Raw genomic sequence first — 26,924 nt, 5'->3', positions numbered from 1 at the left:
GTACTGTGCCACCCGAAAATGAGTCCGGGTTGTCTGACGTTTAAAACATACTTCCGCCTGCTGCATTTTCCAAACGAAAAAAAAACACACAAGAGCGGTGGCGCACCCTCCCTGTCATGCCGCCGCGTGCCCCACAGTTTGAGAATCACTGAGTTAAAGTGACATGACTCACACGATGTCTACTGCGAGTGACGGCTGTAGCTCTTTTAATTGCATGTCTGCACTGAATGATGGGATACTTAATTTGTACACATTCCACACAATTGCTTTTCACATTGGCAGAGGCCTGGGGAGGCAGCGGAGTCTTTCTGTGGCCATATGGAGAGGGAGGCAGAGCCCAGGCTGAGTGATCGGGAGCTTACCACCTCATCCCTGCACCAGACTGTCTGCTATACTGTACAGAAGCTGCACACTGCACGTGAAGCATCGCAACTAATGAAACACATTCCACACACAACACAAACCCTACACTCACAGGCATGCAAGCCGGATGATTTCATTTAGCCCGAATTACCTAAACAAACACACTCTTATCCACGGTCACACACACATATGGACACAACATAAAAACAGCCCAACACAAAAAAATCCTTTCTAACACACAAGCACAATCTCATACACACACTCATGATAGTGTCACACTGTACAGACTCAGATATGTTCTCAGTTACACACACGGCATTCTCACATGTAGAGGACATGCAAACACACACTGAGATATCCCCCCACACATACACATACACATACACACAGACACACACACACACACACACACACACACACAGTCAGCTGTATAAAGTGTGTTGACAGTACTGTCAGCTCATGGTAGCACCATCAGGCTCCCTGCTGTCCTGTGAATGGGTCACTTCTGCTTCTCCTTCATCTCTCTTATCGCTCGGTCACATCTCGAGTTTTCTGAGAAGTCGCGGAGGAATAGTGCTCGAGTACATAGTTATGTAGTGATAGTATTGTAGTTTACATAATAGTTCAGTTGTGCTTCTACCCCAGTTCTTTTTCATTTTGAATTCTTTTCTGGGTTCTTGATAATCTCTATTTATAGATTCTGCATAAAAATTCAGCATGTCCTTTTAAGTATTAAAGGGCTTTTTTCCTGTACTCTGAAGTAACACATTAAGATAGCAATGCTAGGGGCACTATAAGGCAGTATTGTAGAGAAAACTAAACAGAAAAACACATAATATAAGCTGTAGTTTAGTTTTCAACTGACACTGTTATGATAAAGTAATTGTTATAATTTGCTGCTGTGTTGCTCAAATATAGCAAATTCTTTGCTAGAAATAGAATCTCAGATCATATGATTTTACACTGTATATAAGTTATTATTACTACATGTGACAAGAGTAGTAATTTTTGATCATATTAATTAGAAACGCACAAGTTGGTTTTGCATATTTGCTAGCTTTTACTGCTATGAATGCAACAGTGTAAAGGACAGTTGAGAGTGATTGAAATGTATTTCAGGTATTTGTCACAAAACAAAGTAGGAGACACATTTTGACCCAATGTTAGCAATCAATAACAGGTTACAAAAGTACACAAAAAACTGTGGATGCCTGTACCAATGTTCTTACTATGTAATAACTGTTTACTACTACTGACTACTACAATGTAACTGCCACATTACTTCCTGCCTACTTCTGTAAATAACTATTGTTTTTCTATCAGACACGGTCTCTTTTGCATTAAACCATACACTTTATATTTTATATTTGAGTTGTTTATGGCTTTCTCTAATTTTCTTCTGTATTTTTGGAGCTATCTGGTATGAGGGGCCGTTAGGGACATTATTCAGAATTACCATGCATACACACAACTGAAACACTCTCACATAAACAACTGAAACATTATACGCTCACATACACAACTGAAAAGCTCTCATATAAAGTACTGAAAAGCATTCACACTTACACATACTAGTGAAAAGCTTTCACACAGTATAGTGAAAAGCGTTTACACACACTACTGAAATGCTCTCACACACTATTGAAATGCTCTTAAACATACTACTGAAATGCTCTCACACACTACTGAAATGCTCTTGAACATACTACTGAAATGCTCTCACACACTAGTGAAAAGCTTTCACACAGTATAGTGAAAAGCGTTTACACACACTACTGAAATGCTCTCACACACTATTGAAATGCTCTTAAACATACTACTGAAATGCTCTCATACATACTACTGAAATGCTTTCATACATTACACTGAAATGCTTTCATATAGTGAAATTTCAGTGGTATGTATGAAAGCATTTCACTGTAATGTATGAAAGCATTTCAGAAATGGTAGGTACCGCAAATTTCAAAATAAAGGTAAATGACTAGTGTTCGTTTGCACCTCAGGAGCCAGTGTACCAGCTGGGCATAAAAAAAGGTCTCATCTCATATGTCCGTCTTAGCTAGGACCAACTACTTGATTGGAATTTACACCGAGTGCACCAAGTCTAACTGATACCAGTAGTATGCTGCGCCCGGTCTCATGATGCGTGTCCACGTGAACACATTTTAAGCGTTGACTGTTACAAAGCAACACACATCTCCACTCGTTAACTTCTCTCTTAAAATGATCAACAGGAGATATGGATAATAAAACAAAAGTACAGAAAAAAAATTTTTGGATAGTGAAATGAGGAAACATAAATAATCAAGCATGCCATTGTCCGATGTTAATTTATTTATGTCTCCCTTGGTGTTCTGATAGGCCCTACTGGCACAATATCTGAGCTCAGTCGGCACCTGCAGGCGGTGTCGGCGCTACAGGCGGGCCTCATTGGGCCGGGCCGGGCCGGGCCGGGCCAGGCCAGTCAGGTCATTGTGCCCCCTCTGATGGAAATGAAGAAGGTGAAATATAGTAGCTACTTCTGTGTAAGTAAATTAGACTTATTGTCTGTTAAAGATCGAGGGCCTGATGCACTAAAGGATTTGAAGCTTTTGTGCTCACTCAACCTAGGCAAATGACACAAAAAGAGTCCGCCTCATTCTCCAAGCACACGCAGAGGGTTAAATGCACCTCAAAGTGCGCTGCAGAGCAAACAGCATCTCTGTGCTCCGGTGCCATTTCCGTGTGTTTAAATTAGTCATTATGCAGACATTCAGGGCAAATTTGGCCCCTTTCTATGGAAATGAGCCTCGTAGAAAAAAATACCAAATTCCCAAACAGCAGCGCTCAGTTTAAGAGAAAATATTACCGTAGCGCAGTAAGGACTGTGACGCTCTGAGTTTACACTGATCATGACGACAACTCCACCTTTTGTGTGACCAAAAATGCATTTGTCAGTACAATCAATCTGTTGATAATATATTGTCATTATTATTTCAAATGGGAGACCAATCAGTCTGGGGCTGTGCGAAGCAACCTCGGCACATGGGCACGGACACAGGCACACTTTGGAGCCATTACGCATGATGGGTACTGTTACATGGATGAGCTGCTGTTGCACGCTTGTTCAAAATAGTGAAGCTGCGTTACAGACAGTGAAACTAGTTTACTCCTGTCAATTCTGGACTTTACAATAAACTGTTAAAGAGCTGTCCCCTCCTATCCCTGCTTATCATCGATCTGTGCATGGAGTTGAGATCCTTCAGTGTGCACTCAACTGATGCATGAGAGCACAGCACCGCGCAGCAGAGAGTGGACGATCTCGGGTGCACTTCTCTTCATAATTTATTTTATTCCTGACGTTGTGATAGCCGACTGTCTGAAACATTACCATTGCACAGTTTCGCAGAAGACATGCTCTTCTCATTTTGGATGTGTCGTGTTGTTGTTGCTGGGCGCTGTCCGGAGCTGCCAGGTGCTGAAGTCTTACACCTTGTCACTTGAAACTTTTTTCTCCTTTCCTTAAGTTGGGAAAGGACATACTACTGAAATGATTTCATACATTATACTGAAATGCTTTCATATAGTATAGTAAAGTGTCAGTAGTATGTCTGAAAGCATTTCACTATAATGTGTGAGAGCATTTCAGTATACTGTATGAGAGCATTTCACTAGTATGTGTACGTGTGAATGCTTTTCAGTACTTTATATGAGAGCTTTTCAGTTGTGTATGTGAGCGTATAATGTTTCAGTTGTTTATGTGAGAGTGTTTCAGTTGTGTGTATGCATGGTTATTCTGAATAATGTCCCTAACGGCCCCTCATAATCTGGCTCTTTAATTTCCTTCAGGATTTATAAAGTTCTATCTTATCTTATCTTATCTTATCTTATCTTATCAAATGTAAAACTGCTGTTGGCTCTACTGTACATACTGTTAATGTCAGGGGATCGACCAAATTAGTAGGATTCATAATCTCTGGACCATGAAAATGTGTGAAGAGGATTTCACCACAGACCAGCCAGGACATTTCAGTCTCTACTGTATTGACAGAAACAGCAAAATCAGCGCATCAAAAAGCATAAACTCTAATGCCTGATTTAAGTGTTTTGCTGTTGTGATACTGTAATCACAGCATCAAAGCTTTCACATCTAACAGTAAGAAAATTTGTCTTCAAAACTGGAACCTTGTAATTGTTTGGCATTTAAAAACGATTAGGACTCTATGAGAAATTAAAGCTTGCATGAAATAAATGTTTCACTATAGAAATGTTGCTGATTATTATCTCAAACAAAGCGAATGTCAGCACAAGTGTTACCTCCAGCACAAGCAGCAGGAATGCAAACATTCTGGTATTGGCTTCAGATGTAGTGGTTAAATGTCGGATCCAAAAGCAGCCAAGAGTACTGTTCATTGATGTGACCCTGGAAATACCCCGGCCCCCACAGACCCCAACAGCCCTTGTGCATGTAAAGTAAGGAGAGAGGGAGAGACATACAGTATATATGGACAGAGAGCCTGCTAATGTATTTAGTAGCCAGGCCTTGTTTAAGAAAAGCCCTTAATGACTTTAATTGATCTTTATTAGCTACAATTAGAGGGGGACACTTGGGGGGGAAACAAGGTTGTGATTCCTGCAGACAGATCAGAGGAGGTGAGCTGGATCAGAGCGAAAGAGCAGAGAGAGAGGATGCAAGGAGAGAGCGAGGGAGGCGGTTTGACTGCAAACAAGACAATGTATAGAAAGCAAGTGAGCAGTGTTGAAAATATTTCAACTCATGCTGGGACATAACGAATCTTTCTCATCAGCATACAGACATGAGAGATAAAAATGGAGAGTGAATAGAGAAAGAGAAAAAAGTGCAGTTTCTGGGTAACTGAGCTTAGTCAGAGACTGAAGTTGCCACACCAACACAGATACATACACACTCCCATATCAATGATCGTTTCAACCTTAATGGCAAATTAACACTGACTGCTCAAAGGCCCAGCAGTCAATTTTGCACAAATAATGCAGGCAGATCTTTAAAAGGGATACAGAAGAAAGAAGGAGAATTTGGAACAGCGACTCCACTGGCTGCAGCGCACCTTTCAATAAGTATTCGGCATCATCAAAACGTGGGCATCGCTGTATCCTATAACGTGTGGTTGGTCATTGGGCAGCTCGGTCCACTTGGATGAAGACTGAGACCGATGTGTTTGTTTGGTGAACGGATCTTAAAATAGCTCCAAACTAAAGAATTCAGACATAGTAAGTAGGTTAGAACACAGCAGTGTCTCATTTAATTACTGGAGTATCTTCCTAAAATTTATGCTGTAACATAAACCTTCTTTTTTTTTTTTACTAAAAGATTAACAAATGGTCACATTGAATATTATATGATATAATATACTCTAAACTTATTGTGCTAACATTGCCCAGGTTTATGTGTGACACAAACGACAGCAAATACAAGCTAGCCAGTAGTTCAACTGAAATCTGTGTCTTCACCCCAACACTGCAGTCCCCTCATCCAGCCCACCATCCATCGCTTCCTCTTCCTAGCGCTGTGTTTGTGTTTCTAGGGGGAGCTGGCTGACCTCTGACCCCAGGCTAATGAGAGCGATAACGAGGATTAAAAGGGGGTGACTGGAAGGTGTCTGAGAGTGGGGTTTAAACAATTACACTGGGCTGCCAACATGCCTTTCTTCATGACTCAGGAAATTACAGTCTCCCTCTCGCTCTCCCCCCACTCTCTTTCAGTCGGCACACAAAAGAAAGGGCTTATGGAAAATAATAAATTATCTCGGGGCCACGTTAACTTGGATGTAAATCGCCGGGCAATTATGTTTTAATAGCCCTTTAAGAGAATGAGTAATTGGGTTGACACTACTGGGGTTGATCAGGCTCACCCGTCTCTCTCCCTTTGTGCCCACTGGAAGCGAGCTGTGGGCCTGTGTGTCGGTCAGCCTGCAGGTGGACTGTATGATACTCAGTTAGGCCAAAAACCCTGTGACTGTGATATCAGGGAATCTGGATGACAATTTTCATCATGCTAAAATTAAAATTAGACTCTCTATAGAAATAGTAGTGGTGTGACGAATAGCTATAATCTCTAACACTTCATTTTTCAATAATATAAGAAGTTGTTGTAAATAATCCAGACTTAAAGTACTAATCTCATTTAAATAAATGTCTGTTAAGTCACTATCACCGAAAGAGGTAACGCAATGGTGATTGAGCCTTTGGCCCACTGATGAAAGCCTTTGCATTTTCAAATTTATGGACTGGGTGTCTGGTGTGACTTTCACAAGCGGCACCCAGTTAGTGACTCGATTTCCGGAGCAAAGAGACTGCTTTTCCGGTCATTGCAAGTGTTGCGAGTAAACAGTAATCTACTGTGGCTGAACAAACAAAGAAAAGATCGATGACTACAGATACAACTTCAACAAGAAGTGAAAATCCAAAGAAAAAGAAACAAATTTGACGATCAGATGAAGGCAAACAGTCTAAAAAGGAAAGCGACCGTCAGCGAGGAAAATCAAGAGTTAGTAGAAAATGAAGTTTGCTCCTGCAATTACAGTTTAACGCCAAAGGAGCCACCGAAGAGAACGAAACTGAGATCGTTGAGTTAATACGTCTAATAAATAAGAAAATTAATAAGCTTTCTTGACCATTATGCATGAAGTCCAGTTTGACACTTCTTTGTAAAGTTTAGCACAGGATCAAGAGGTTAAAATAACACATCAGTTCACCTCAATCCTGCACTACATCACACATCTGGTTGATAAAGAAACTGATGATAATTTGTAACTCAAAATCAAACGAGTTACATATAAATTACAATCCTGGAATATCTGCGAAAAGTGTTTTAAGAGCGTTTGTAGAGTGTTAATTTACATTAAGTTACATTCCTGATAAATAGGTGGTAAAAATAACATATTTTTGATGTATAAGTCGTGTGTCGGCTTGTTTCTGTCTGTCATGTATGAAATAGATGAGAACCCTTTCACCATAATTATCCCCTCTAAGAGCACACACATATCCGCTGACATCCACACACACAAACACACAGAAGTGAGCAGGACTATGGCCAGCTCCCTTTGACCTCTGACCCGGACTGTGACCTTTGGATGATCAGTAGGTGTCTTGATTCGACCACCATGTGGAGATGTAGGAGCAGGATCGATGTGAGAAGGGAAGAGATCACAACAGGCCAAACCTGGTGAGTCCTAATAAAACACTAAATGAGACTGGAACAACACTAGCAGCAGGGGAAGAGGAGAAAAAAATAAGAGAGGAAAATAGGACAGAAAAAGGAGAAAATAGTGATAGAGATCTGAGGCTAGACTCAGTCTGACACACTAGAAGGAAATAATCAAACTCCTCGGCAGGATGTCGGACCTTACCGCAATGAACAAGCAAATGGTGGGATAAACCTATATTTATCTCCTCTTACTTTCATCTCAGGAAGAAGACAAACAGGGTAAGAAATTGATCAGATGAGCATCTGTTAGGCTTGGCAACAGTCACAAGTCTGCAGAGACTGTCTTTAAACCCCATTTTTCAATCTCATCTCCATTACTGTCAACTCTGTACAGGCACTTAAAGCGCTGCTCCACAGTAAAAGAAGAAACAAGGGGAGCTGTATATGCAGATGAAGGCTTTTCTTCCCCCATGTTAGTGTTTCCTTTAAGATGGAGGGTCTCTAATTCCTGCAGCCACAGTAAGTGGTTGACACAGACTATTTGTGCAGTGAGTTTCCACAGGAGTATTGGAGTAAAGCAGTTTTATTACACCTTTTTTTTCCCTTTTGATCCATACCATGTGTGTACCTAAATTCATACATGCTAAAAAAGTGGATGCACAATATAAATCAGCACCGCCTCAGGGGGCTGCTGGTGGGTTCTTCCACTATGCAAACTAAGGCTCAAACTATCAATTATTAACTATCAAACTATCATGCAATTATTCTCTCATTTATTTGATTAGTAGATTGTCCAAAAATGTTCACAAAAAAGTAAAAAGAATACCCAATCCCAAACCCCAGAGACCATTTATTGCCTATTTGAAAACAATCCATAACCTTATTATATCAGCTGCACAAAAAGTCATCTGAGAAGACTAACAAAGAGCAACTGAAGTTCACATCTGAGAAGCTTGAACCAGACAATGACCGCAATGGAATAAACAGTGAGTCATTTATAGTCTAAACACAAACCGTATTTCGATTTTGCATTTTTTATGAATAAATCACCTGGAAAATTATTTGTTACATTGTTGTGGATCTATGTTATTCAGATCCACAATGTTTAACGCTTTCTCTTTAAGTCATACAGGTCGGGCATAAGCTGTGTTAAAGAAAGGCAGCATAATGTGCTGGTGGCAATGTTGATATATAAAATGAGGGGAAGATGAAATATGGGAAGTGGAAATAATTCCACTGTTTTTAAGCTCATATCAGAAATAAGAAGGGGAAAAAATGTGAAACATTGTCAATACAATCCTAACTGATCTTGATTTGCATCTTTTTATACATTCTATGGTTGAGACATTGTTGAATTACATTATTCGCATAGTGTTGTAATCTATTACTTCTATTGTCTGACACAGTATTGCTGGATGACACTGGTCATGGCATAAGGCCATTCCTTTTGCTCAGTTTAACTTGACAAAGTCTTTGCTTTATTGCCAAGCATATATCTAATTGAGTCTATTTAAGCCTTATCATTGACTTTATTTATTTACAATTATTTTGTGCATCTGTCTAACTTTCACTTTGTGTTCGGTCTCAACACAACTCAGGTGGTGTAACACTACTTTGAGTACCTTCAATATCTTCAAAGATTCTGTGTGTCCATAAAAAGTTGTCAGACTGAAAAAAGGTCTAATGATTATGTTTGCTACTATTTACTGCAAGTTGATTTTGGAAAGAAAGATCATTTCTACCTGGACTATGGCCAAAGGGAACTCTTTTCTTTCAGGGAAAAAGAGCTACATTCTTGTATTCCACAAAAGTTGTTGCTCAGTGACTGGGTTTCAGTGTTTACAGTACAAGGTGCATGATGTTGACACAGGACTTGAAACAGGTTCTTAAGGCTGTAGTTTCTACAAGGCCAGAGTAAAAAAACAGATGAAAAAACGTTTTACTGATGCGCTCACGATCATTGTTTTGCGAGTTGTCGGAGGTAATATCATTATTTATATAGACAAAGTAAGATAACACTCCATTAGCCTTTGTCAATGCTTTTTGTTGATGTATCCGTCTCAGAGAAGAACATTCACTCTAGTGGATCAGGAACCATCCTGATACTTAATAAAGGTCCTTTATGCACTTACAAAATCTCATGTGTATGGAGCACCGCCTGATATGTGCATGTATCTTCAAAAGTGTGTCTTTGTGTATCCCTCTTTCTCTACCTCACATCCTCATTCAGGCTCTTTTATTCCCTCCTGAGCGGCTCTGTCACCCATGTCGCTGGGGGACAAGGAGAACGTGGCGTTTTCCCTGGATCAAAAATTTACGAGCAATTAAAAGTCGGCCGACGCCCGACATCCATCAGCCCTGCGTGCTGCTGCCAGGCTGGGTGAGGGGGACTCGCAGTAAACCACAGGCTATATACTTTTATATCTGTTTTCCCTCCAAAGAGGGAAGGTTATGACAAAATTATGTTTTACTGTCCCCGGTTTCTCGCCCGATGTAGACATCTTTCACGGAACAGGCTCGTTGGAGGTCAGAGTCCCTGAGAAGGAGGCAGGGATGGAGAAATATGTGTGTAAAAGTGTGTGTTGTTTTTATGTTGGGTGATTTTTTTACCCGGTGACAGAAGCCTTTAAAACAATAGGAATAACATAGTATCTTCTCCTCTGGTCCATCAGTTACTGAGGGAGGAGTGACCTAATTACACTGTTGTTTATTACTGCAGAGCTCTGATTTATTTCCCTATGCTGATGTAATTTCAACACTGACTCTTCCTCTCCAATAAAAGCAGCAAGACACATTTTTTTTGTATTTAAACACACAAACACACGCACTCATGCACAATGATCCATTGCGACACACCTAATACACAAAAAAGCAGGCAAACCCTCATACATCAACTCCGTCACTCTTTCTCCCTTCCTGGCTCCTCGCGACAGGCCCAGACTCATTTGCATCCTTAATTGTGTTGTAATGTACTTTTAATTTGAAAATGGAGGCAATTAATTATTTTGATATGGAACAAAATGCCGCAAATGTAAACATTCTAATGGTTCTCTGTGAACAGAGGTTCATTTTTCAAAAGAGGGATTGAATCTTATCTAATTTTTTAAAGCGGTACTATTTTTTTTGTAAGATCACTTTAGCACACATACATTCTCCTTGATATTCACTTTGTCTTTGCAGAGAGGGCAGTGCTTCTTTGATCTGTTCTGCTGCTGTTATTTTCTATCTAAATCTCCCACAGGATAATTACTGTACTTTCACCTATGCTATCACAAGAGATTAAATGAAATTAAGCCTGTTTGGACATTCTGCTTCTCTTCCACACGTCGTCCCTCCGGTGCAAGCTGCTAACGCCAAACTCTCCACTTTCTATTTCTGGGTCAGAGAGGCTTCAAGTGGAGATGTGAATCACAGATTAATTTTTTTTTGCCTCCGTCGACCATGTGATCAATAGGTGTCAGTGTTCAAAGGATAGCAAGCAATGCCGGAGGAGGGGAGAGAAGAGGAGAGTGGGAGAGGGGGAGGAGAGGGGGATCCATTTGTACAGGCCCTGGAAAAAAAATGACACTTTCACTCCCTCAACCTGATAAACTTCCCAGAGAGAGGAACAGGATGGATGCGTGTTATTTTTTTCCTCTTTTCACCCATTTCCATCACCTTTTCTCCCTCATTCCCTTTCTCTCTCCGCTCTCACACACACAAATTTCTGTCCTCTTATATCTCTAAACCCCCACCCAACCACCACCCCTCACCCCTATCTCTTTCAATCTCCCCCTTCTGATTCTCCTGAGGGTGCTGGGAGCTCGCTGACATCACAGCCGGCCTGGCAACAGCCTATAAATTATGACTGACAAGTCTTTGGACCAATAAAAGCACCACCATATTTCATGCACAGTAAATCTGATTGCAGATTGCTGTGGCGTGTGGCGGCTGACATGTTTATTGTCGTCATGACGGGGGGGCTGAGGGTGAGACGGGTGGGGGGTGGAAGGGTTGCTCCCCAACATCAGAGTTTCAAAAGCTCCCAGTATATATGGAGGTCAAACAGATGGGAACTCTGGGATGCGGAGGACCCCTTCCTGCCACCCAGCAACCCCCCAAATCCTTAAACACACACACATACACACACACAGGCACACACACACAAACATACGTCCACACACACCCATCAGTGCCAACCATCCAATGTCTATAAGGCAGCTATTTTTCTTTCAGCTTTTACAAAGCCAGGCAACTGCTTCTTTCTCTGCAACCATCTGTCCTCAATCCACACATGCTCCCTGTGAAACTTTTATAGAGGTTGGACTCGATACAGGATTTTTTCTTATTTAAAGTGAGACTATGTAACTTTTGAAAAAAATAATCACATCTTCTTTCCATTACAAATGTAGAAGTAAATGAAATGCAAATGTAAATACAAGCAGTAAAACGTTGCTGCTCAACAAAGTAAACTCTTAACTGTTGCTGCTGCGCTCTTACTTGGTCTGTTATCAACAGCAGCTTATGATGGCAAATGTCTGCACACTGAAGTTAGATGGTAGACGTTTTGCTCTTTACTTTTGCTTTTTGGATGACATCTACTGACACCAATAGCACACACAAGCCATGTTATGCTCGTCAGGCGAGCAAATGTGTTGATGCACATTGTCCCTGGGAAATACATTACACCTTTATAACCATCACTTGGGCCAGAGAGTACGTGGCCAAGAGAGCCTAATGCATTGCACCTTTCAAAAACGCATGCAAATAGACTAAACAAAGCAATTAAAGAAAAACAACCATTCATTTGACAACCACATGCAGCTTTATACAACGTGCTGCAAATACAGAAAATACAATCAAATACAAGCGCAGCAAATCAAAGACAAGATGAGAGAAGATTCCAGAGGACACAGTTTTCAGTAAGACTAGCAAACAAACAAACAAACTTTATCAGCGATGTGACTGGAGTTAGCCTTTTACAAGTTATTAGCGTGTCCATCAGTGTATAGAGTACAACAACAACTCTTATTGTGCTGCAACATTGATCCACTGGCCTTCATGAAATTAACATTTTTATTCGATGTATATGTGCAGCCGCAATTTCATGTGTTGTCAAATAACTGAACGTATTTCTTACTTTACCTGTGTTATAATAATACGCATAATTGTTTTCGAATTGCAAGTAAGAAGAAGTGTCATCAGTTAGTGAAAATGTTCATTTCTTTGTGTTTTGTCTAATGTCATTTTTTATTGTGTTGAGCTATTTTACCGTTACAGTGGCTGAAAAAAGTTTCAGAGACTGCTTCCAACATTCTTAGGTGTTGAATTTTTCATTTTAACATTATTGTTTTCAAGAAATAACATAAGATATTAAGCACGTTGGTATGTTTGTCCTTCGTTATATCTGTATGAAACTGAAATTCAACTTTAAACATTCAATAAAAATCACTTTCTTGGGAAAGTAATATATACTGGTCAAAACACCATTGACTCAACTGGTAACACATATGTAGACACAAATAACAGACTATACACAAACAAACAAAACATACCGATGAGGAAAAAGAAGCGTCTTTCCCTCTTCCATCACTTCGGTCCTGCTATAATTTAAAAGCATTTAGCCAATTTTCTTAAACATGGATCCTCTCAGTACTGATATCATATCTAATCTTTAATGTATTGTAACAACCTCATTGATGGTAAGTGACCCTGTGCTCATTGCACTGTCTAGTCCATCCGTCCTCGCCCATGCAATAAACCATTCTTCATAATTAGCCTGCAGTATGATCTGGGCATTACAAGTCCTCTGCCACAGCCCCTAAATGGACAGATTTCAACAGACGCCCGCTGGTGTGATCGGCATCATTATATTTTAATTAATCCATTCTTCTCACAGCAACACAGTAATTACAATCTATTTTATGACACGGCATGCTGCGAAAGAGGGGACGGAGGAGAGAAATAGGAAGGCCAGGAGAGGAAATAACAGCGAGAAAAGGGAAGGAAGGGGAGAAGAGCAACAACAGAGAGGTGAGGAGAGAACGGCAGAATGAAGAGAGACAGAGAGCAGAAGAAAAACATCACAAACGCTATGACTGATTACCGATATGTCATCGCCTGGCTGACATTGTAAAAGCATTGTAAAAGCGTTTATACGATGTCTGGAGGAGCACAGGGCTCACTCTCTCTCTCTCTCTCTCTCTCTCCCAGATACATGCTTCATACAGTCAGAAGGAGAGGCTCCATTTCCTCCAGCGTCTGCCTATATAAATCAGAGCAGGTACGGACACTCAGACACGCTGTGGGTGTGATAATAACATTAGAGGATTACAATGGCACTCCTCCCTGGACAAGATCACCTGTCTCAACTGTCATAAAACAGCTGCTTTTTGCAGTTTAAGCGCTTTATATGAGGAGAGTGCGTAGGTGTGTGTGTGAACATCTAAGTGGTGAGTGTGCAGGGGCCAAACACAGTAGTGAACAAGTGGAAGCCTGTGTGATCCACAGCAGACTTTTTAGATGAGCAGTTTGTAATAAGTAACACCTGATCTCTTCAGTTTTATACATAAATCTGCTACCTGACCTCTCTTGGAATTCAATGTATTATTTTAAACAAGCAGTGAAACTTTTTTGTGTTACAGTGACAAAGAAGTGCGGTCAAGAAACCTACAGGGCACTTAAGGTGGTTTATATAGGTATTAATTTACCTGAAATTATCACAGCTAGAGATCATAAAGATAATTATAGTAATCTTACATTTCATAACTACAACCACGGGCTGCACTTGTACTCTGCAGATGGTTAAATTCAATTGCACACAACTATTAAACTTCTCATATAGGGAAAACTCTTTAGGGGGTCTGTGATATATTTCACGCACAGATAACTATGCTCCACAACAATGGTGTAGCATGATTAAAGCTTTCTAGTGAATTATCATTGTCATTCAGGAAGTCGGATCAGCGATTATTTAGTAGACAAGCAAATAGTTTAAAGGCCCCCTCCAGTGAAAATCACTTGTTTAACCTTGTAAACATCTACATGTGGTGTTCTTCATGTGCTACAAGACATATCAGGGACAACATCAGCAGTCATCTCCATGGCTGGGCCTGTTTTAAACTGCAGTGTACCAAGGACAGGTTAGGTTTGAGATGTCACAAACCTAAGGAGCCAATCCCGTTAACGGACATGGTGACGCTAGGCATATCAGACACAATTGATTTTTCCAAGCAGAGCATTTTATATGTCTTAAAACATGACTGGAGCTGGTGTTTAAAGTCAACATTAATCTGTTACTGTAATTCAGCGAAAGCCTTCCCAGTCTAAAAAATTAGTTTTTTACAACTATTTGCATTTTCAGTATAAAAGTAGCTATTTCACAATTAAGAAACAATGAAGTGAAAGGTGCATTAAAGAATTATGATGGATACTTTCATCAGGATTCTGAATGTGTCAAATATGATCATTACAAAACTAAAATTCAACTTCTAGGAGAAATATGTTTTTAGTTGATCTGGCAGCAACTATGTTTGTTTTACACGTAACCAATAAATAAGCTGATGAAATGAAAAATGAATCACATGTGCGTAATGATCAATGGCAGGACAGTAAATCCTTTCAAACCTTTTCCCAGCCTATAATGAAAATTGGACTATTTGGGAGATATGCATATTCACTTTTGTGTAAGGAGTTAGATATGAATAATGCTTATCTTAGTAAAAAGACTGGAACAAGGCGGAAACAGTTTTTCTGGGGAATTTTTGCCAGACTACTTATTGGTTATCAGTAAGTTTCTGGTGTCTTTACTGGTTGCTTGGTACCCTTGTGTTGATGACTTCTGGAGGTTACTGCTCCAGGCTAAGATATAGCTAGTTCTGCACAAAAACATCCTTAATACCGGACATTGTCATTTTTACCATTGTTTCCGGTCTGTATGTTAAGCTAAGCTAAGCAGCTGCTGGCTTTTACCCTTACGTTTACTGTACAGACATGAGAGGGATATCATCACCTAAAGAAAATAAGCATTATTCTTTAAATGTCGAGCTTTTGCTTGAACACAACTAGACTTGAAAGACACATGTTGCTACTACGTGGTAGCATTAAGTAATCAAGGGTTTCACGTGAGGAAGCTCCCATTGCTTATAAAGAACAAATTGTATGTAAATTGACTGATTAATAAACCAGCCATAAAATGTAACTAGAATGATGATACCACTTGTTTGTCCTTAAAATCATTCAATGTTTGAGTGGATGTTTCACAATACCTATGGTGAACATGGTATCCTTCTGCGTTGATGTTCCACCCGGGCTCTTTGGGGTCGGGGATCTTTGCTGTCTTGGCGATCAGATGCTGAACATCCCTCCACGTCAGCGTAGGACTGGGGCAAGAGACATGAAACAGAATATCATCAAACGCATCCTTCCTTCGGCCGTGTTCTACACTGACTGAAACCACAGAGGAAACACTTCAACTCTGCGTGATACTCTGAAAAGAAACCTGCAGGGAGCTCAACACGGGCTCTGGTCTCGTGTAGAAATAGGCTTGAGGACTGTTTTATTAGGGCTTAGAGCACATTCTATCAGGCATGCATGTAATGCTCATACTATATTAATGCTAAGGTTTATTGACACATAAACCGCTGCGATGAGACACCGCTATACCTTTTACAGCAGGTCCTCTAGACATGAAAGCACCTGTTTAAGTCGAGCTATGATTTCAATAATGGTGTCAGTAAAAACTGTGAATTCAACAAAGAATATTTGAGACTTGAACAATAGAGCCTAGAGAGTCGAATGTAGAAAAAGTCTTCTTTTTAATCCCAGGCAGGGGAATTCTAATAGAGCGGACTCAAGTGTCATGTCAAGCAATATACTAATGGAATCCAATTAAGACCTTTAAACTGCGCCGAGAGCTGGAGGATATTAGCTCAGTTTTCTATAACAAAAGACCAAAGGGTCGTCAACGAGGGCTTTTTCAGGATATAAAAAGCATAAAGGAAATTGGGTTTTTCTGCTTTATCCACTCATTATTGTTCCCTAAGAAAATGAGTTGAATTGAGTATAAGAAAACCGCTTGGCCACCCATTCTGAACGGCCCTTTCTCTTTCTGAGCAGAAATGCCTCCACTGTTTGCTTAACATCTGTGCACGGACAGTCATCTCTCCATTTCAGGGACAGAATGAAGGTAATTTAAAGTGTGCCATGCAGTTTGACTTAATTTTCCTATCATTAATGACATAACTGCAATACATCATGCATGTCAATTCAGCCACATTGAGTTTTTTTTTTCCATAGTTTTACAGCGATTTGAGGAAAAGCCCTTGAAATCACACAAGTAGCCTCTTCAGTGTGCAGTTAAGAGTTGGACATCTCAGGAAACATCAGGCGCAGATATAAACAGAAGTATTCCATCCACGTATTGGAAAAAACATGAAGCAGAACAAAAGCGGGGAGAGAAGCTTTCATTAGCAGCATAAAACAAAACCCCAGCAAGCAATGAGAGCAGGCAGCTAAAACAACATGATAGGAATAATACCAGTAACACTAATAATAGACGGATAGAATGAAACAAAACACAACGCACAAACAATTATTTTAAGCTTTGATTTCAAAGGGATTGGAGTGTGTGTGCGTGCATAGGGGGGGAATAGGCTTTGTACTTTTGAACTGTTGCTACTCACTGCATGCGTCTGTGTGTATGAGTGTGCGCTCTGTATTATATATTAGCAGCAGCAGCGTGATTCTGTTGTGTGCACTCCCCCACCTCCATCATCAGCACCACCACCACCATCACCCCTCTGGTGGAATCAGAGAAACCCCCGCGGCCCCGGCTGGTTTGCATAAAGCAAACAAAATTAAATTTGCTTTGCTAAATCAAAGCATGTATGGTATTCCAAGCCGCTCTCTCTGGGACAAATTACTTCAAACGGCCTCCTTTGTATCATAACAGAATAAAAAAAAGAATCAGCCCAATCAGCGGCTCTCCAAAACCCTCGACTCGGGAATTAATTATTGAACCGAGGGCTTTTCTCCCTCCTAGCAGTCCGCGACACAGATCTATTTATTTTGGAAAAGTCGTTTTGCTCTTAAAAACACACTGTTGGCTGAGAACTCGCTTCAGTGCTATCTCTCTCTCTCTTAATGTTTTCAGTCCTCTATGCCGCACAGCCCCTGAAGCGACATGTGAATAGGTTTAGACCACGAAATTAATCTGAAAACCCCACGACCAGCATCTACCATAGAGCTGGTTAAACAGAAGTATTGCTTATGCTATAATGGACTTAAGATGAACTGAGCTGTTAACTCGTGAGCTTTCTTTCACACTGAGGTGACACAGTTTTTCCTCTGCACGACCACTCTGTATCAAAGACAATGTGTTTGTACTCCGGTTGGCTGTAAGAAAACACAAAACCATGTCTTTCTGGAATGTGGGAGGAAGATCAAGTAGCAGAAGATCGGATACTATGAAGAAATTTTCAGCGTAAGATATCTATTATATTTATTAGGAATTCCTAAAGTACTGATTTGACATCATATGCTACCTGTGATTATATTAAGGCTAATATAAACTGTTATACTGTGTCTTTAATATGCAAAGTCCTTGTTACCAAACTTGATGTCATCCGCTGTCCTTATAGGCCAAATAGCCTGATGCCCAAAAGACATGTAAAATGTCTTAAAGCTCAAATACATCAGGTTTAAGCAGTGTGATGGAGGGTTCAGTAATTTTTATGAACTATGAGCAGCAAAATGCTGGAGAAATAGAATTAGACATAATAGTTATCGTGCAACTCTGCATTGTTCATCAGAGTATGGAGATCAGAGTCACCAACCATGCTAGATGTGCTATTTTAGGGTGTTACTACACCCCTCGATAGGAGGAGGATATAAAAATATATTTCTGTTGCTGGTCACAACATAAAAGTATCACAGTAAAGCTCATGAGCTCATCAGAAACAGCCTGTAGAGAGTTTACATAGTTAGCTGATGAACTGCTGTACTGTAGCTCAGGAGCTAAGCACTAACATGCAAGATAGCTGGGAATCATAGCTCCAAACTCATAGCTCACAGTCTAGCTCGGCCACGACAGAAAACATTAATTCTAAGTTCACAGAGGTTATTTTAAGATATAATCTCAAATATTTTAAATAAATGTCTGGTAAGTCACTATCTATCGCCGAATGAGGTAACACAATGGTGATTGAGCCTATGGCCCACTGATGAAAGCCTTTGCATTTGCAGTATTATGGACTGGCTGTCTGTGGCGACTTTTACAGAAAAAATCACAAGCGGCATCCAGTTAGTGATGTGTTACCCAGCAGACTGCTTTTCCGGTCTCTGCAAGTGTTGTAAGTAAACAGTAATCTACTATGGTTGAACAAACAAAGAAAAGATGGATGACTACAGATACAACTTCAAAAATAAGTGAAAATCCAAAGAAAAATAAACAAATCGGACGCTCAGATGAAGGCAAACAGTCTAAAAAGGAAAGCGACCGTCAGCGAGGAGAACTAAGAGTTACAACCGTAACAAAGGGAGCCAACCGTAGACATCTGGTTATCTGGGATGTAAGCGCCCACAATTGCATTTTATTGCCATAAGGTGCCGCCCAAATAGAACGAAACTGAGAACTTCAAGATGATATCTTTAAGGTATTTATTTGTATCCTCAAGTCACATCTTATTGACAGCAAACAGCTATGGGGGAGGGGGAGGGGGAGGTTTATATAGCAGTGGAAGGTGCATCACAGCTAATATAATACATTTTTCAGTTTTCTCCTCATGGAAGTCTTTTTTGCCTGTTACAGTAGGAACAGCATGTGTGCTGAATTCCAAGCGGCTTGAGTCTCAGGGTCCTCGTATTCTGCATGCTGGCTTATTGTCACACACTTATAACTTATTTGGACTCTTGATTACAGCAGAGTCATTAATTCTGCAATGACAAATCAAAATATCTGTTTAATTACCCTCAAATTCAAGTTTTTAATTCACAAATAAAAGCTTCCAAAAGTTGAACCTAACGAGAAAGATTTGATGTTTTGCTGGTGAACTGATTTCCTTCGTGTCTGAAACCTAATCAACTGATCACATTAATTTCATCAACATAAACAGATTTTCCCTCTACAGTCTGGTGTTTTAAATAGTGGTCTGACCAAGCCTTGGAACTGAAAGGTATCTTGAAAAAAAAACACCTCATCCATCAATCCTCAATCATCTCATGCATGAAGAAATAACACTTAAAACTTTTTGAAATTTTGACATAGCTGAGTGAAGGCATCATGTTTGCTGTCATGGATTATCACTCTGTGAAAGATGAACTCATCACTGTAAAATTATAATTACATTGGCTTCTTCTGAAGGATACGCAGTAACAAGAGGAAGTGACATCGCTGTTACAAAGACAATCCCATCTAAGCAGGTTTTTCAGCACACGCATGAACATGACTGGGCTGCAGCTCACAGGAGATTGGGGCAGAGTGCAACAATATATGAGCATCCTCGAGACCCTTTCTGCTTTCATCCCCTCGCCAAGGCTCACAAAGCAGCACAGCAGCCGTCACAGTGAGCACACAACTGTTTACAAATCCCCAGTTAATAGGATCAGGCCTCATTGACTGAGCCGCTCCGATGTGTCTGATGTAATCTATTAGCTGTATGATAGTCAGTGTCTCAGTCCAATCGATAACCCTAGGCCTCCATATTGCTCCACTGTGGACTGTTACTCCTCTTTAGTGCTGCTTAGAATGCAGACTTAGTGACTATAAAGTGTGTGTGTGTGTGTGTGTGTGTGTGTGTGTTTGTGTGCGTGTGTGCATGTAGAGGTTTGTGTCTATCTTCTTGTCTTAGTGTGTCAGACACCATACACACTGTTAGTTTCTGAGTTTTAACATTGAAGTGTGTTTGAATGTGTTAACAGAACATGTGTGTGCACAGTACTGTATTATGAAGTGCAGTTTAAATATGTGCAAAGTCCAATCATACGACATAATGTAGCTGATACTTTGGCAGATGTTAATTCTGTAACAAGTTAATGCATGAATACATGTGGGATTGTGTGTGTGTGTGTGTGTGATGTGTAATTATGTTGACATTAGTAACATACATACACCTATACATGGGTGTTTTAGTGTACAATGGTGTACATGTATGAATGCCATTTTACCGTAGATGGCATGTCTGGAAGTGCATGTTCGTGCATCTGTGTGTGCGCTGTGTTTGTGTGTGTCGGAGTGTGTCTGTAGCTGGTGTAACTGGGTTTCCAATTAAGTTGAACCACAGGCCGGATCAATGCTAGTCCTCTGTGTGCAGGAATGAGCAGCCCTGGGCCCTCAGAGCATGCCCACGAATAATTTATCACTCACACTGGGCCCAGGCAGCAAGGAGGAGGAGGAGGAGAGGACGAGGACGATGAGGAGGAGGAAGAGGAGGAGGAGACGGGGAGCGCAAGGACAAAGTGTCCAGCCCAGGGGAGAGAGCGCAAAAGATGGGCAATCGAGGGGACAGAAAGATGGAGGGGTGAAGAAAGAGAGAGAGATCAGCACCCAGAGGAAAACACTGTCAGCTCGCGGTCATTTAGAAGCATCACACTCTACAATTTTTCTGGTAAACAACCATCGAAAAAGAAATTCTTTAGGGAGCACAAGGCACATAATTCTTTTTAACACAACGTTCTTTGTGTTTACAAATTCTGTAAGAAGTAAAAGGAGGAAAATATGTAACATAGGATCAATTTGGTTCCCAGTAATTGCATTTTCAAATCAGATATTACTCAAAAACTGTAATTTCCTTGTAGTTTATGAAAGTTCCTGCTGATTCCATCACACGTTTATAGCACTATTCATAAATACTACTTCAGATTGTTTATAATGCAATATTGGGGTTGAATGTAACATTAGTTATTTTTATTCTTAACATTCTTACCCTGAGAATCAGGGTTTCACTGGAGTTTTATAAGACCTTAACGGTGAACATCAAAATACTTTGTTTGGAGCTGCCCTCAAGACCGATATAGAATGACACCTGAAATAATGTGACCATCGACAGGAGGACATCTTTTTCTCTGTGCTTTCTGGAACTCTTGAAAAGTAAACTGTTTAAGGATGTGACAATACGAAAAAGGGTTGTCGTAAGCTTAGGGTTGGGATGAAAGTTAGGGACAGTTTGGGTTAAAATGACAACGTCAACAGGGACTCTTTACATGTTTAGAATAGCAGTCAAGTGGTTATTATTGGTGACTGTTTGTTGACTCTCGGTTTGAGACAGGGAAAGGAACAGTAGTATTAAAGTTTGGCAATGTGATGACTATAGAGGGCTATAAAACTCGAAAGTCAGGTAATGTTGTTTTAGAATAGAACTTTATTAATCCCAAAGGAAATTATTGGGCCAGGTTGCTCAAAGTTACAGTAAAAAAAATGAGGAATACAAAATAACTCAAATATAAGTGAAATAATTCTGAGGCATTTGTTGAAATATGTTTTTTCATGGTGGTATATGGAGCCATAATGTGGACAGTCATCTGCAGGAACATCATCCGAACCTCCCCCACCACAATCTATTCCATAACCGCTGGTTATGGAATAGATTGAAATTAATTCTGATTACTCTATATGACCGACAAAAGCAAACCAGACCATCAGTGACAAGATTGATTGTTTTAAATGTCTGGTTGGGGGTAGGTGTCAGACGAAGCGATTAACCGCATGCTGCCTTTGTTTACATTTTTCAGGGCAAAAATTTAAGTTAGTGATACATATGACTGTTAAAGAAAGCAGGATGACATTTTGTTAAAAACCACCACTTAAGCATGTACAGGACAAAATAAGCAAGGAGAAGTACTGCTTTGTTCACAGGGGGCGCCAAAATTGACACAAACCCAAAGTTCCTCACAGGAGCTTTAAGTGAGTTGATGTTCATTTTATAAACCTTTGGTTTGGAATTTCTTTGGAAAGTTTGTGTTGACATGATGAACAACACTTGACAACAGGAAACAGCCTAATCTTAACAATACAAATACAGAGCACACTGATACATGAGCGACAACACTTATGATTAAGAAGTCATCCGAAGGTACAACCTGAAATTAGCTCACACATATCTTCAGATTTACAGATATTACATTTAGGAGAAAAAAGCAGTCGTATCTTATCAGTACCATGAGTTTGAATTATCAAGGGAGTGCACAGCTGAATATTCTTAATTTTGTGGCTTGAAAAGCTCCAATTTAAAATGGGGACTAGCATTACATCGTCAGCTTAAACTCAAATAAGATATTAATAAAAGTTCCCACTTGATTGTGAATCATGGCCATATTGCAGTTGGACGAGAAACATGCATTCACACTGACCTAATAGTTGGTCTGTTGAAGCATGTTCAACTTCCTTTCTGTTTCCTTTTATGGTAACAGAAACTAAAGGAGATATCACTAACAGTCAAGCTTGTTAGACAGCATGCTCTAATGTGCTGATACAAGAAAAGCATCAGTTTAAACCTCACTGCCTCATCCCAGGCAGCACATCTTCTGCTTGGACGCTCCGCATTTAGATCTTCTGCCGAATCACATTGCAGCTTTAGTTGAAAGGCAGAGAAACTAACACACATATGGGTATACATTTACAGAGAAGCACAGTAACACCCGCTTATAGAGACAGACTGAAGAATAATTTGAAGCACACATGCATTTGAACAAGAACAAAATCATCAACTGCATCATAACACTAAAAACTCATGTACAATGCACAAGCAGTAAACATAAAAACAGACATACAGACACACAGAACACCGACAACTGCCCCACACACACACACACACAGTGTCTCCACCCTGTGGTGTGTCAGAGTCCAATGTTCTCGCCGTCTCCGTCCTTAGTTCGTCTCTATTAATCTCCCAGTAGCGAGGCGTGGACTGGTAAGACGCTCCACATCGCTCTGTAATCTTCTCTTAATGTGCTGCACTCTAAGCCTAAGTGAACCCATTTGGAGTGACTGTGAGCAGACTGAGATTCCTCCCATGTTATCTGAACAAGTGTTACTAATGGGTTTATCAATTAGGCCAAGTCCAATAACTGCATGCCTGCAATCTCGTTTAAATACACTCCACCGGCCTTGATTTCTGTAGTTAACGACTACATGTGTACACGCACACACCAACACCGCTGAATGTGCGTGTGTGTTTGTGTGTAAGTGACCGTGTTTGTATGATTGTAGCACCAAGGACAGTTTGAATTTGTATGTTTATGTTTGTGAATAATTCTTTGTGTGTGAAAATGTTTCTAAGCTCTTTTGTGCGTCTTTGTGTGTACATGACTGGTTTAGAGAATGCGTTCTTGTGAAAGCTAAAGAAAAACACATAAAATGTTCATAGTCTGCTTTGTGTGACAAACTGTTTGGTCATGCTGTTTGTGTGTGTTTGTATGTACAGTAAATTGTCCTGTAAATACTGTACAGCAGTTGTGCCCTTGTGTATGACTTCGTACACGCCAATACTAGATATAACCTCGTGTATGTGCACATCTTTGAACACACTATATTTTTTCTTTTCTGTGAATGCATGTACTCATATTTTTTTTTTTTAACGATATGATGATATTCTTAGTCTTACAACATAATGTAATGATTTTACATCTTTTGTTTCAAAGAAGTAAACGCCTTTTGTTTTATATTGAGGTGTTGAGTTAGCTTAGCATTAGCTAGGTAATCCTCAGCAGGCTGGTTAAAGCTGAACTAAACCTCACTTCAACACTAATAGTAAAGTGAGGTAACGTCAAAGTATGAAGTAGAAGAAACAAGAAGCATTTAGAGATGTGGAAATAAAGCAAATCTTAATAGTTTTAAGTGTATTAAATTAGGACTATACAAGGTAATGTTAAAAAGCATGCTCGATGATGCCAGAGATTCTCACGGGTGTGTTAATATCCGCACTATCATCACATACAAGTCGTACCTAAAGCTCAGCTCTGAATGTGTTTGTAAGAGGCCATACACGTCAGTGACCTTCAGTGCATTTGAGCTGAAAAACATCAGCTCTGGAGACGCCCTCACAGAGGACGAGAGCGCGCGTGTGTGTGTGTCTGTTTGTGCAGCCGTGTGAGTTTGTGTGTGTGTCTAGCAGAGTGTTTGACTTAAGACCAATTAGAGCGAGTGGATTCACTTTTCCATGTACACTCCCCACTGAGATCACTGGCTGATTACTCCTTAACTCCCCACAGAGAACACTATATACATTAATTCTCTTATTCCTCCAAAGGGCTCGAGCAGAAAGAGAGGAAGCGGGGGAAGGGAAGTGAATGAAATATTGTAAAATGTTTTAGTTTGGATATACTAAATTACTTAATGTTATTTATAGCCTCAAGTTGAAATTTGCATATGCTGTAGTTATTAGAATAATAATAATATAATATACAATAAGAGGAAGTTTGGCAGTATTTATGGGATTATACAAAATAAAAATTCTCTTACCTTTTGAGTTAAACATAAAATGAGGCCATAAAATATAAGCCATTTACAATTTGTAATGATAAAGATGAGCTCTTGTCTTTGAATAATACAAGTGTCCCATTATAGCCCGACATGAAGCTCCAGAGTGGATAACTTTGATGTCTAATGCAGCCAAATATCTAAACCTACCAACATGGTCAGAAAGGTTATAAGGTTGTTTACATGTTTACTGCTGCTGTGACAATAATTGGAAGGACTTGCCCAAAACGGTTCCCCACAGCACAGGTTGGCGGTGCTGAAGGAGGAGGCAATCTATCTGTCCAGACAACAGTAAATGATCTGAGTACAGGCTGGAAAGGATGGATATCAAAATGGACATCTGCAGGTGAACAAATCGCAGAACATAATTTGGAATCACAGAAAAACGAAATGTTCACTTCCATCCGGGCAAACGGATAGACTGGATGAATGAATGAATGGATGAAAGACACAGAGATAAAGTGAAAGAGAGGCTGACATGGTGATAAAGTGAGCAAACAAATAGTCAGAGACAGAAAGTCTGACAAACAGGACGAGCGAGGGATTGATTTATCCTGATGGTTTGTTGGACAGGCGTCGAGACGGATGGATGGAGACAGATGGAAACACAGACAGACAGGCCAACATAGTGTCAGAAAGACAGAGGGACAGATACACAGTGACAGCCTGACACTGTTGGGGCAGAAAAAACTGAAGGATATTCTGATAACATAGACAACAAACACTGTACGTCATTTTGTATCAATACTGTGAGTTGCAATATCAACTACTTCCATCAGAAACCTTCACACCACACAGCATCAGAAATGACAGAGATGATTCGTTGCCAAGTCTGTTCACTTTCATAAACATTTAGAAAGTAAAGTTACTCTGAAGGCCTTGCCAAAGTGTCTGCATGTTTCCAAACAGCTTACATTCTTCATAAATTAACAAAGATAAAGCAAATTATAGCAAGAAAACTTCAAGGAGTTCTCATAAGATCACGAGAGCTGCAGCTCTGAGGAGAGCAGCTCCATGACGGGGAAATGGAGGTGGTGATAGTAGAGTGATTGACAGGGGGATTCAACCAGCACAATTATATTCACATATAATAAGTAAAACCAAACAGATTATCGCTGCATATTTCTGATACTAATTTAGTCCAGTGTTTCACTTTTATCTGTATTTTATTTAAAGACAAAGAATCTGAGGAGGCTTTGAGTGAAATGCTAATGTCAGAAAGCTAACAGACTCATGATGGTATGGCTAGCTTGGTGACGTTTAGCTTGTATACTGTTTGCAATGTAGACCATCTCATTTAGCATGTTAGCATGCTAACATAGTCTCAAATACAATGTAAACCAATTAATTTGTTTGTCACGTTATCATCTAAAATACAATCACAGTAAAATGTAATAAAGTCAGTTCCTCCAATTTATGCTTCAACAACAGCGAGTGCAGCATCAAGATTTTCTTTGCAGGGCAGAGCAGAGACGTCCCTCTGTTTCTTCTTAGATACTGCTGTTCTGTCAAGTTTATATATACAGTATATAGGCCTACAGAAAAAGGATCACTTCTGAACTGTGCCTTGCAGTCACATGTCAGGAGCAGTGAATGAATGTCATTAGGTAAATGGTCATAAATCAAACTACTGGACAAAATTTGGACTGTATGAGCGCAATGAAGGAAAATCTGAGCATCAACAGTGTAATTAGGATTCATGGTCTTGAAGCTATGAATGCCTGTTCTCAAAATCCATCAGGTTGATGTTGAGATACTTCACTTGAGAAGTGAAAGAGACCTTCTAGTGTTGCTGTAGGAAAAGTCACCAAAGAAATTAGGATCATCTTCTCGACCGAATCAACATCTGTACCAAATTTCATTATTTTTTTTAATACCCAAAATGCTGACGTGGAAGTTCATAAACATAAACAGTTTTGTGCTTTTGTGTGGACCCCTTAGGAG

General features: G+C 40.0%; 1 protein-coding gene across 1 annotated transcript in view; it reads right to left on the bottom strand.

Annotated features, from left to right (window-relative positions):
• Positions 1-26,924, bottom strand: part of LOC138584682 (proprotein convertase subtilisin/kexin type 4-like) — a 165,541-nt gene that overhangs the window by 42,978 nt on the left and 95,639 nt on the right. The window contains exon 13 of the mRNA XM_069656978.1: positions 15,775-15,888. Coding sequence (XP_069513079.1) covers positions 15,775-15,888 — 114 coding nt within the window. The remainder of the gene's footprint in view (positions 1-15,774; positions 15,889-26,924) is intronic.

This window comes from Semicossyphus pulcher, unplaced genomic scaffold (assembly GCF_022749685.1).
Source record: "Semicossyphus pulcher isolate SPU_LCO1_2020_fin unplaced genomic scaffold, fSemPul1.0.p SCAF_9, whole genome shotgun sequence".
NCBI lineage: Eukaryota > Metazoa > Chordata > Actinopteri > Labriformes > Labridae > Semicossyphus > Semicossyphus pulcher.
Note: the sequence above shows the minus strand (reverse complement) of the source record. Positions and strands in the feature narration are given on the sequence as shown.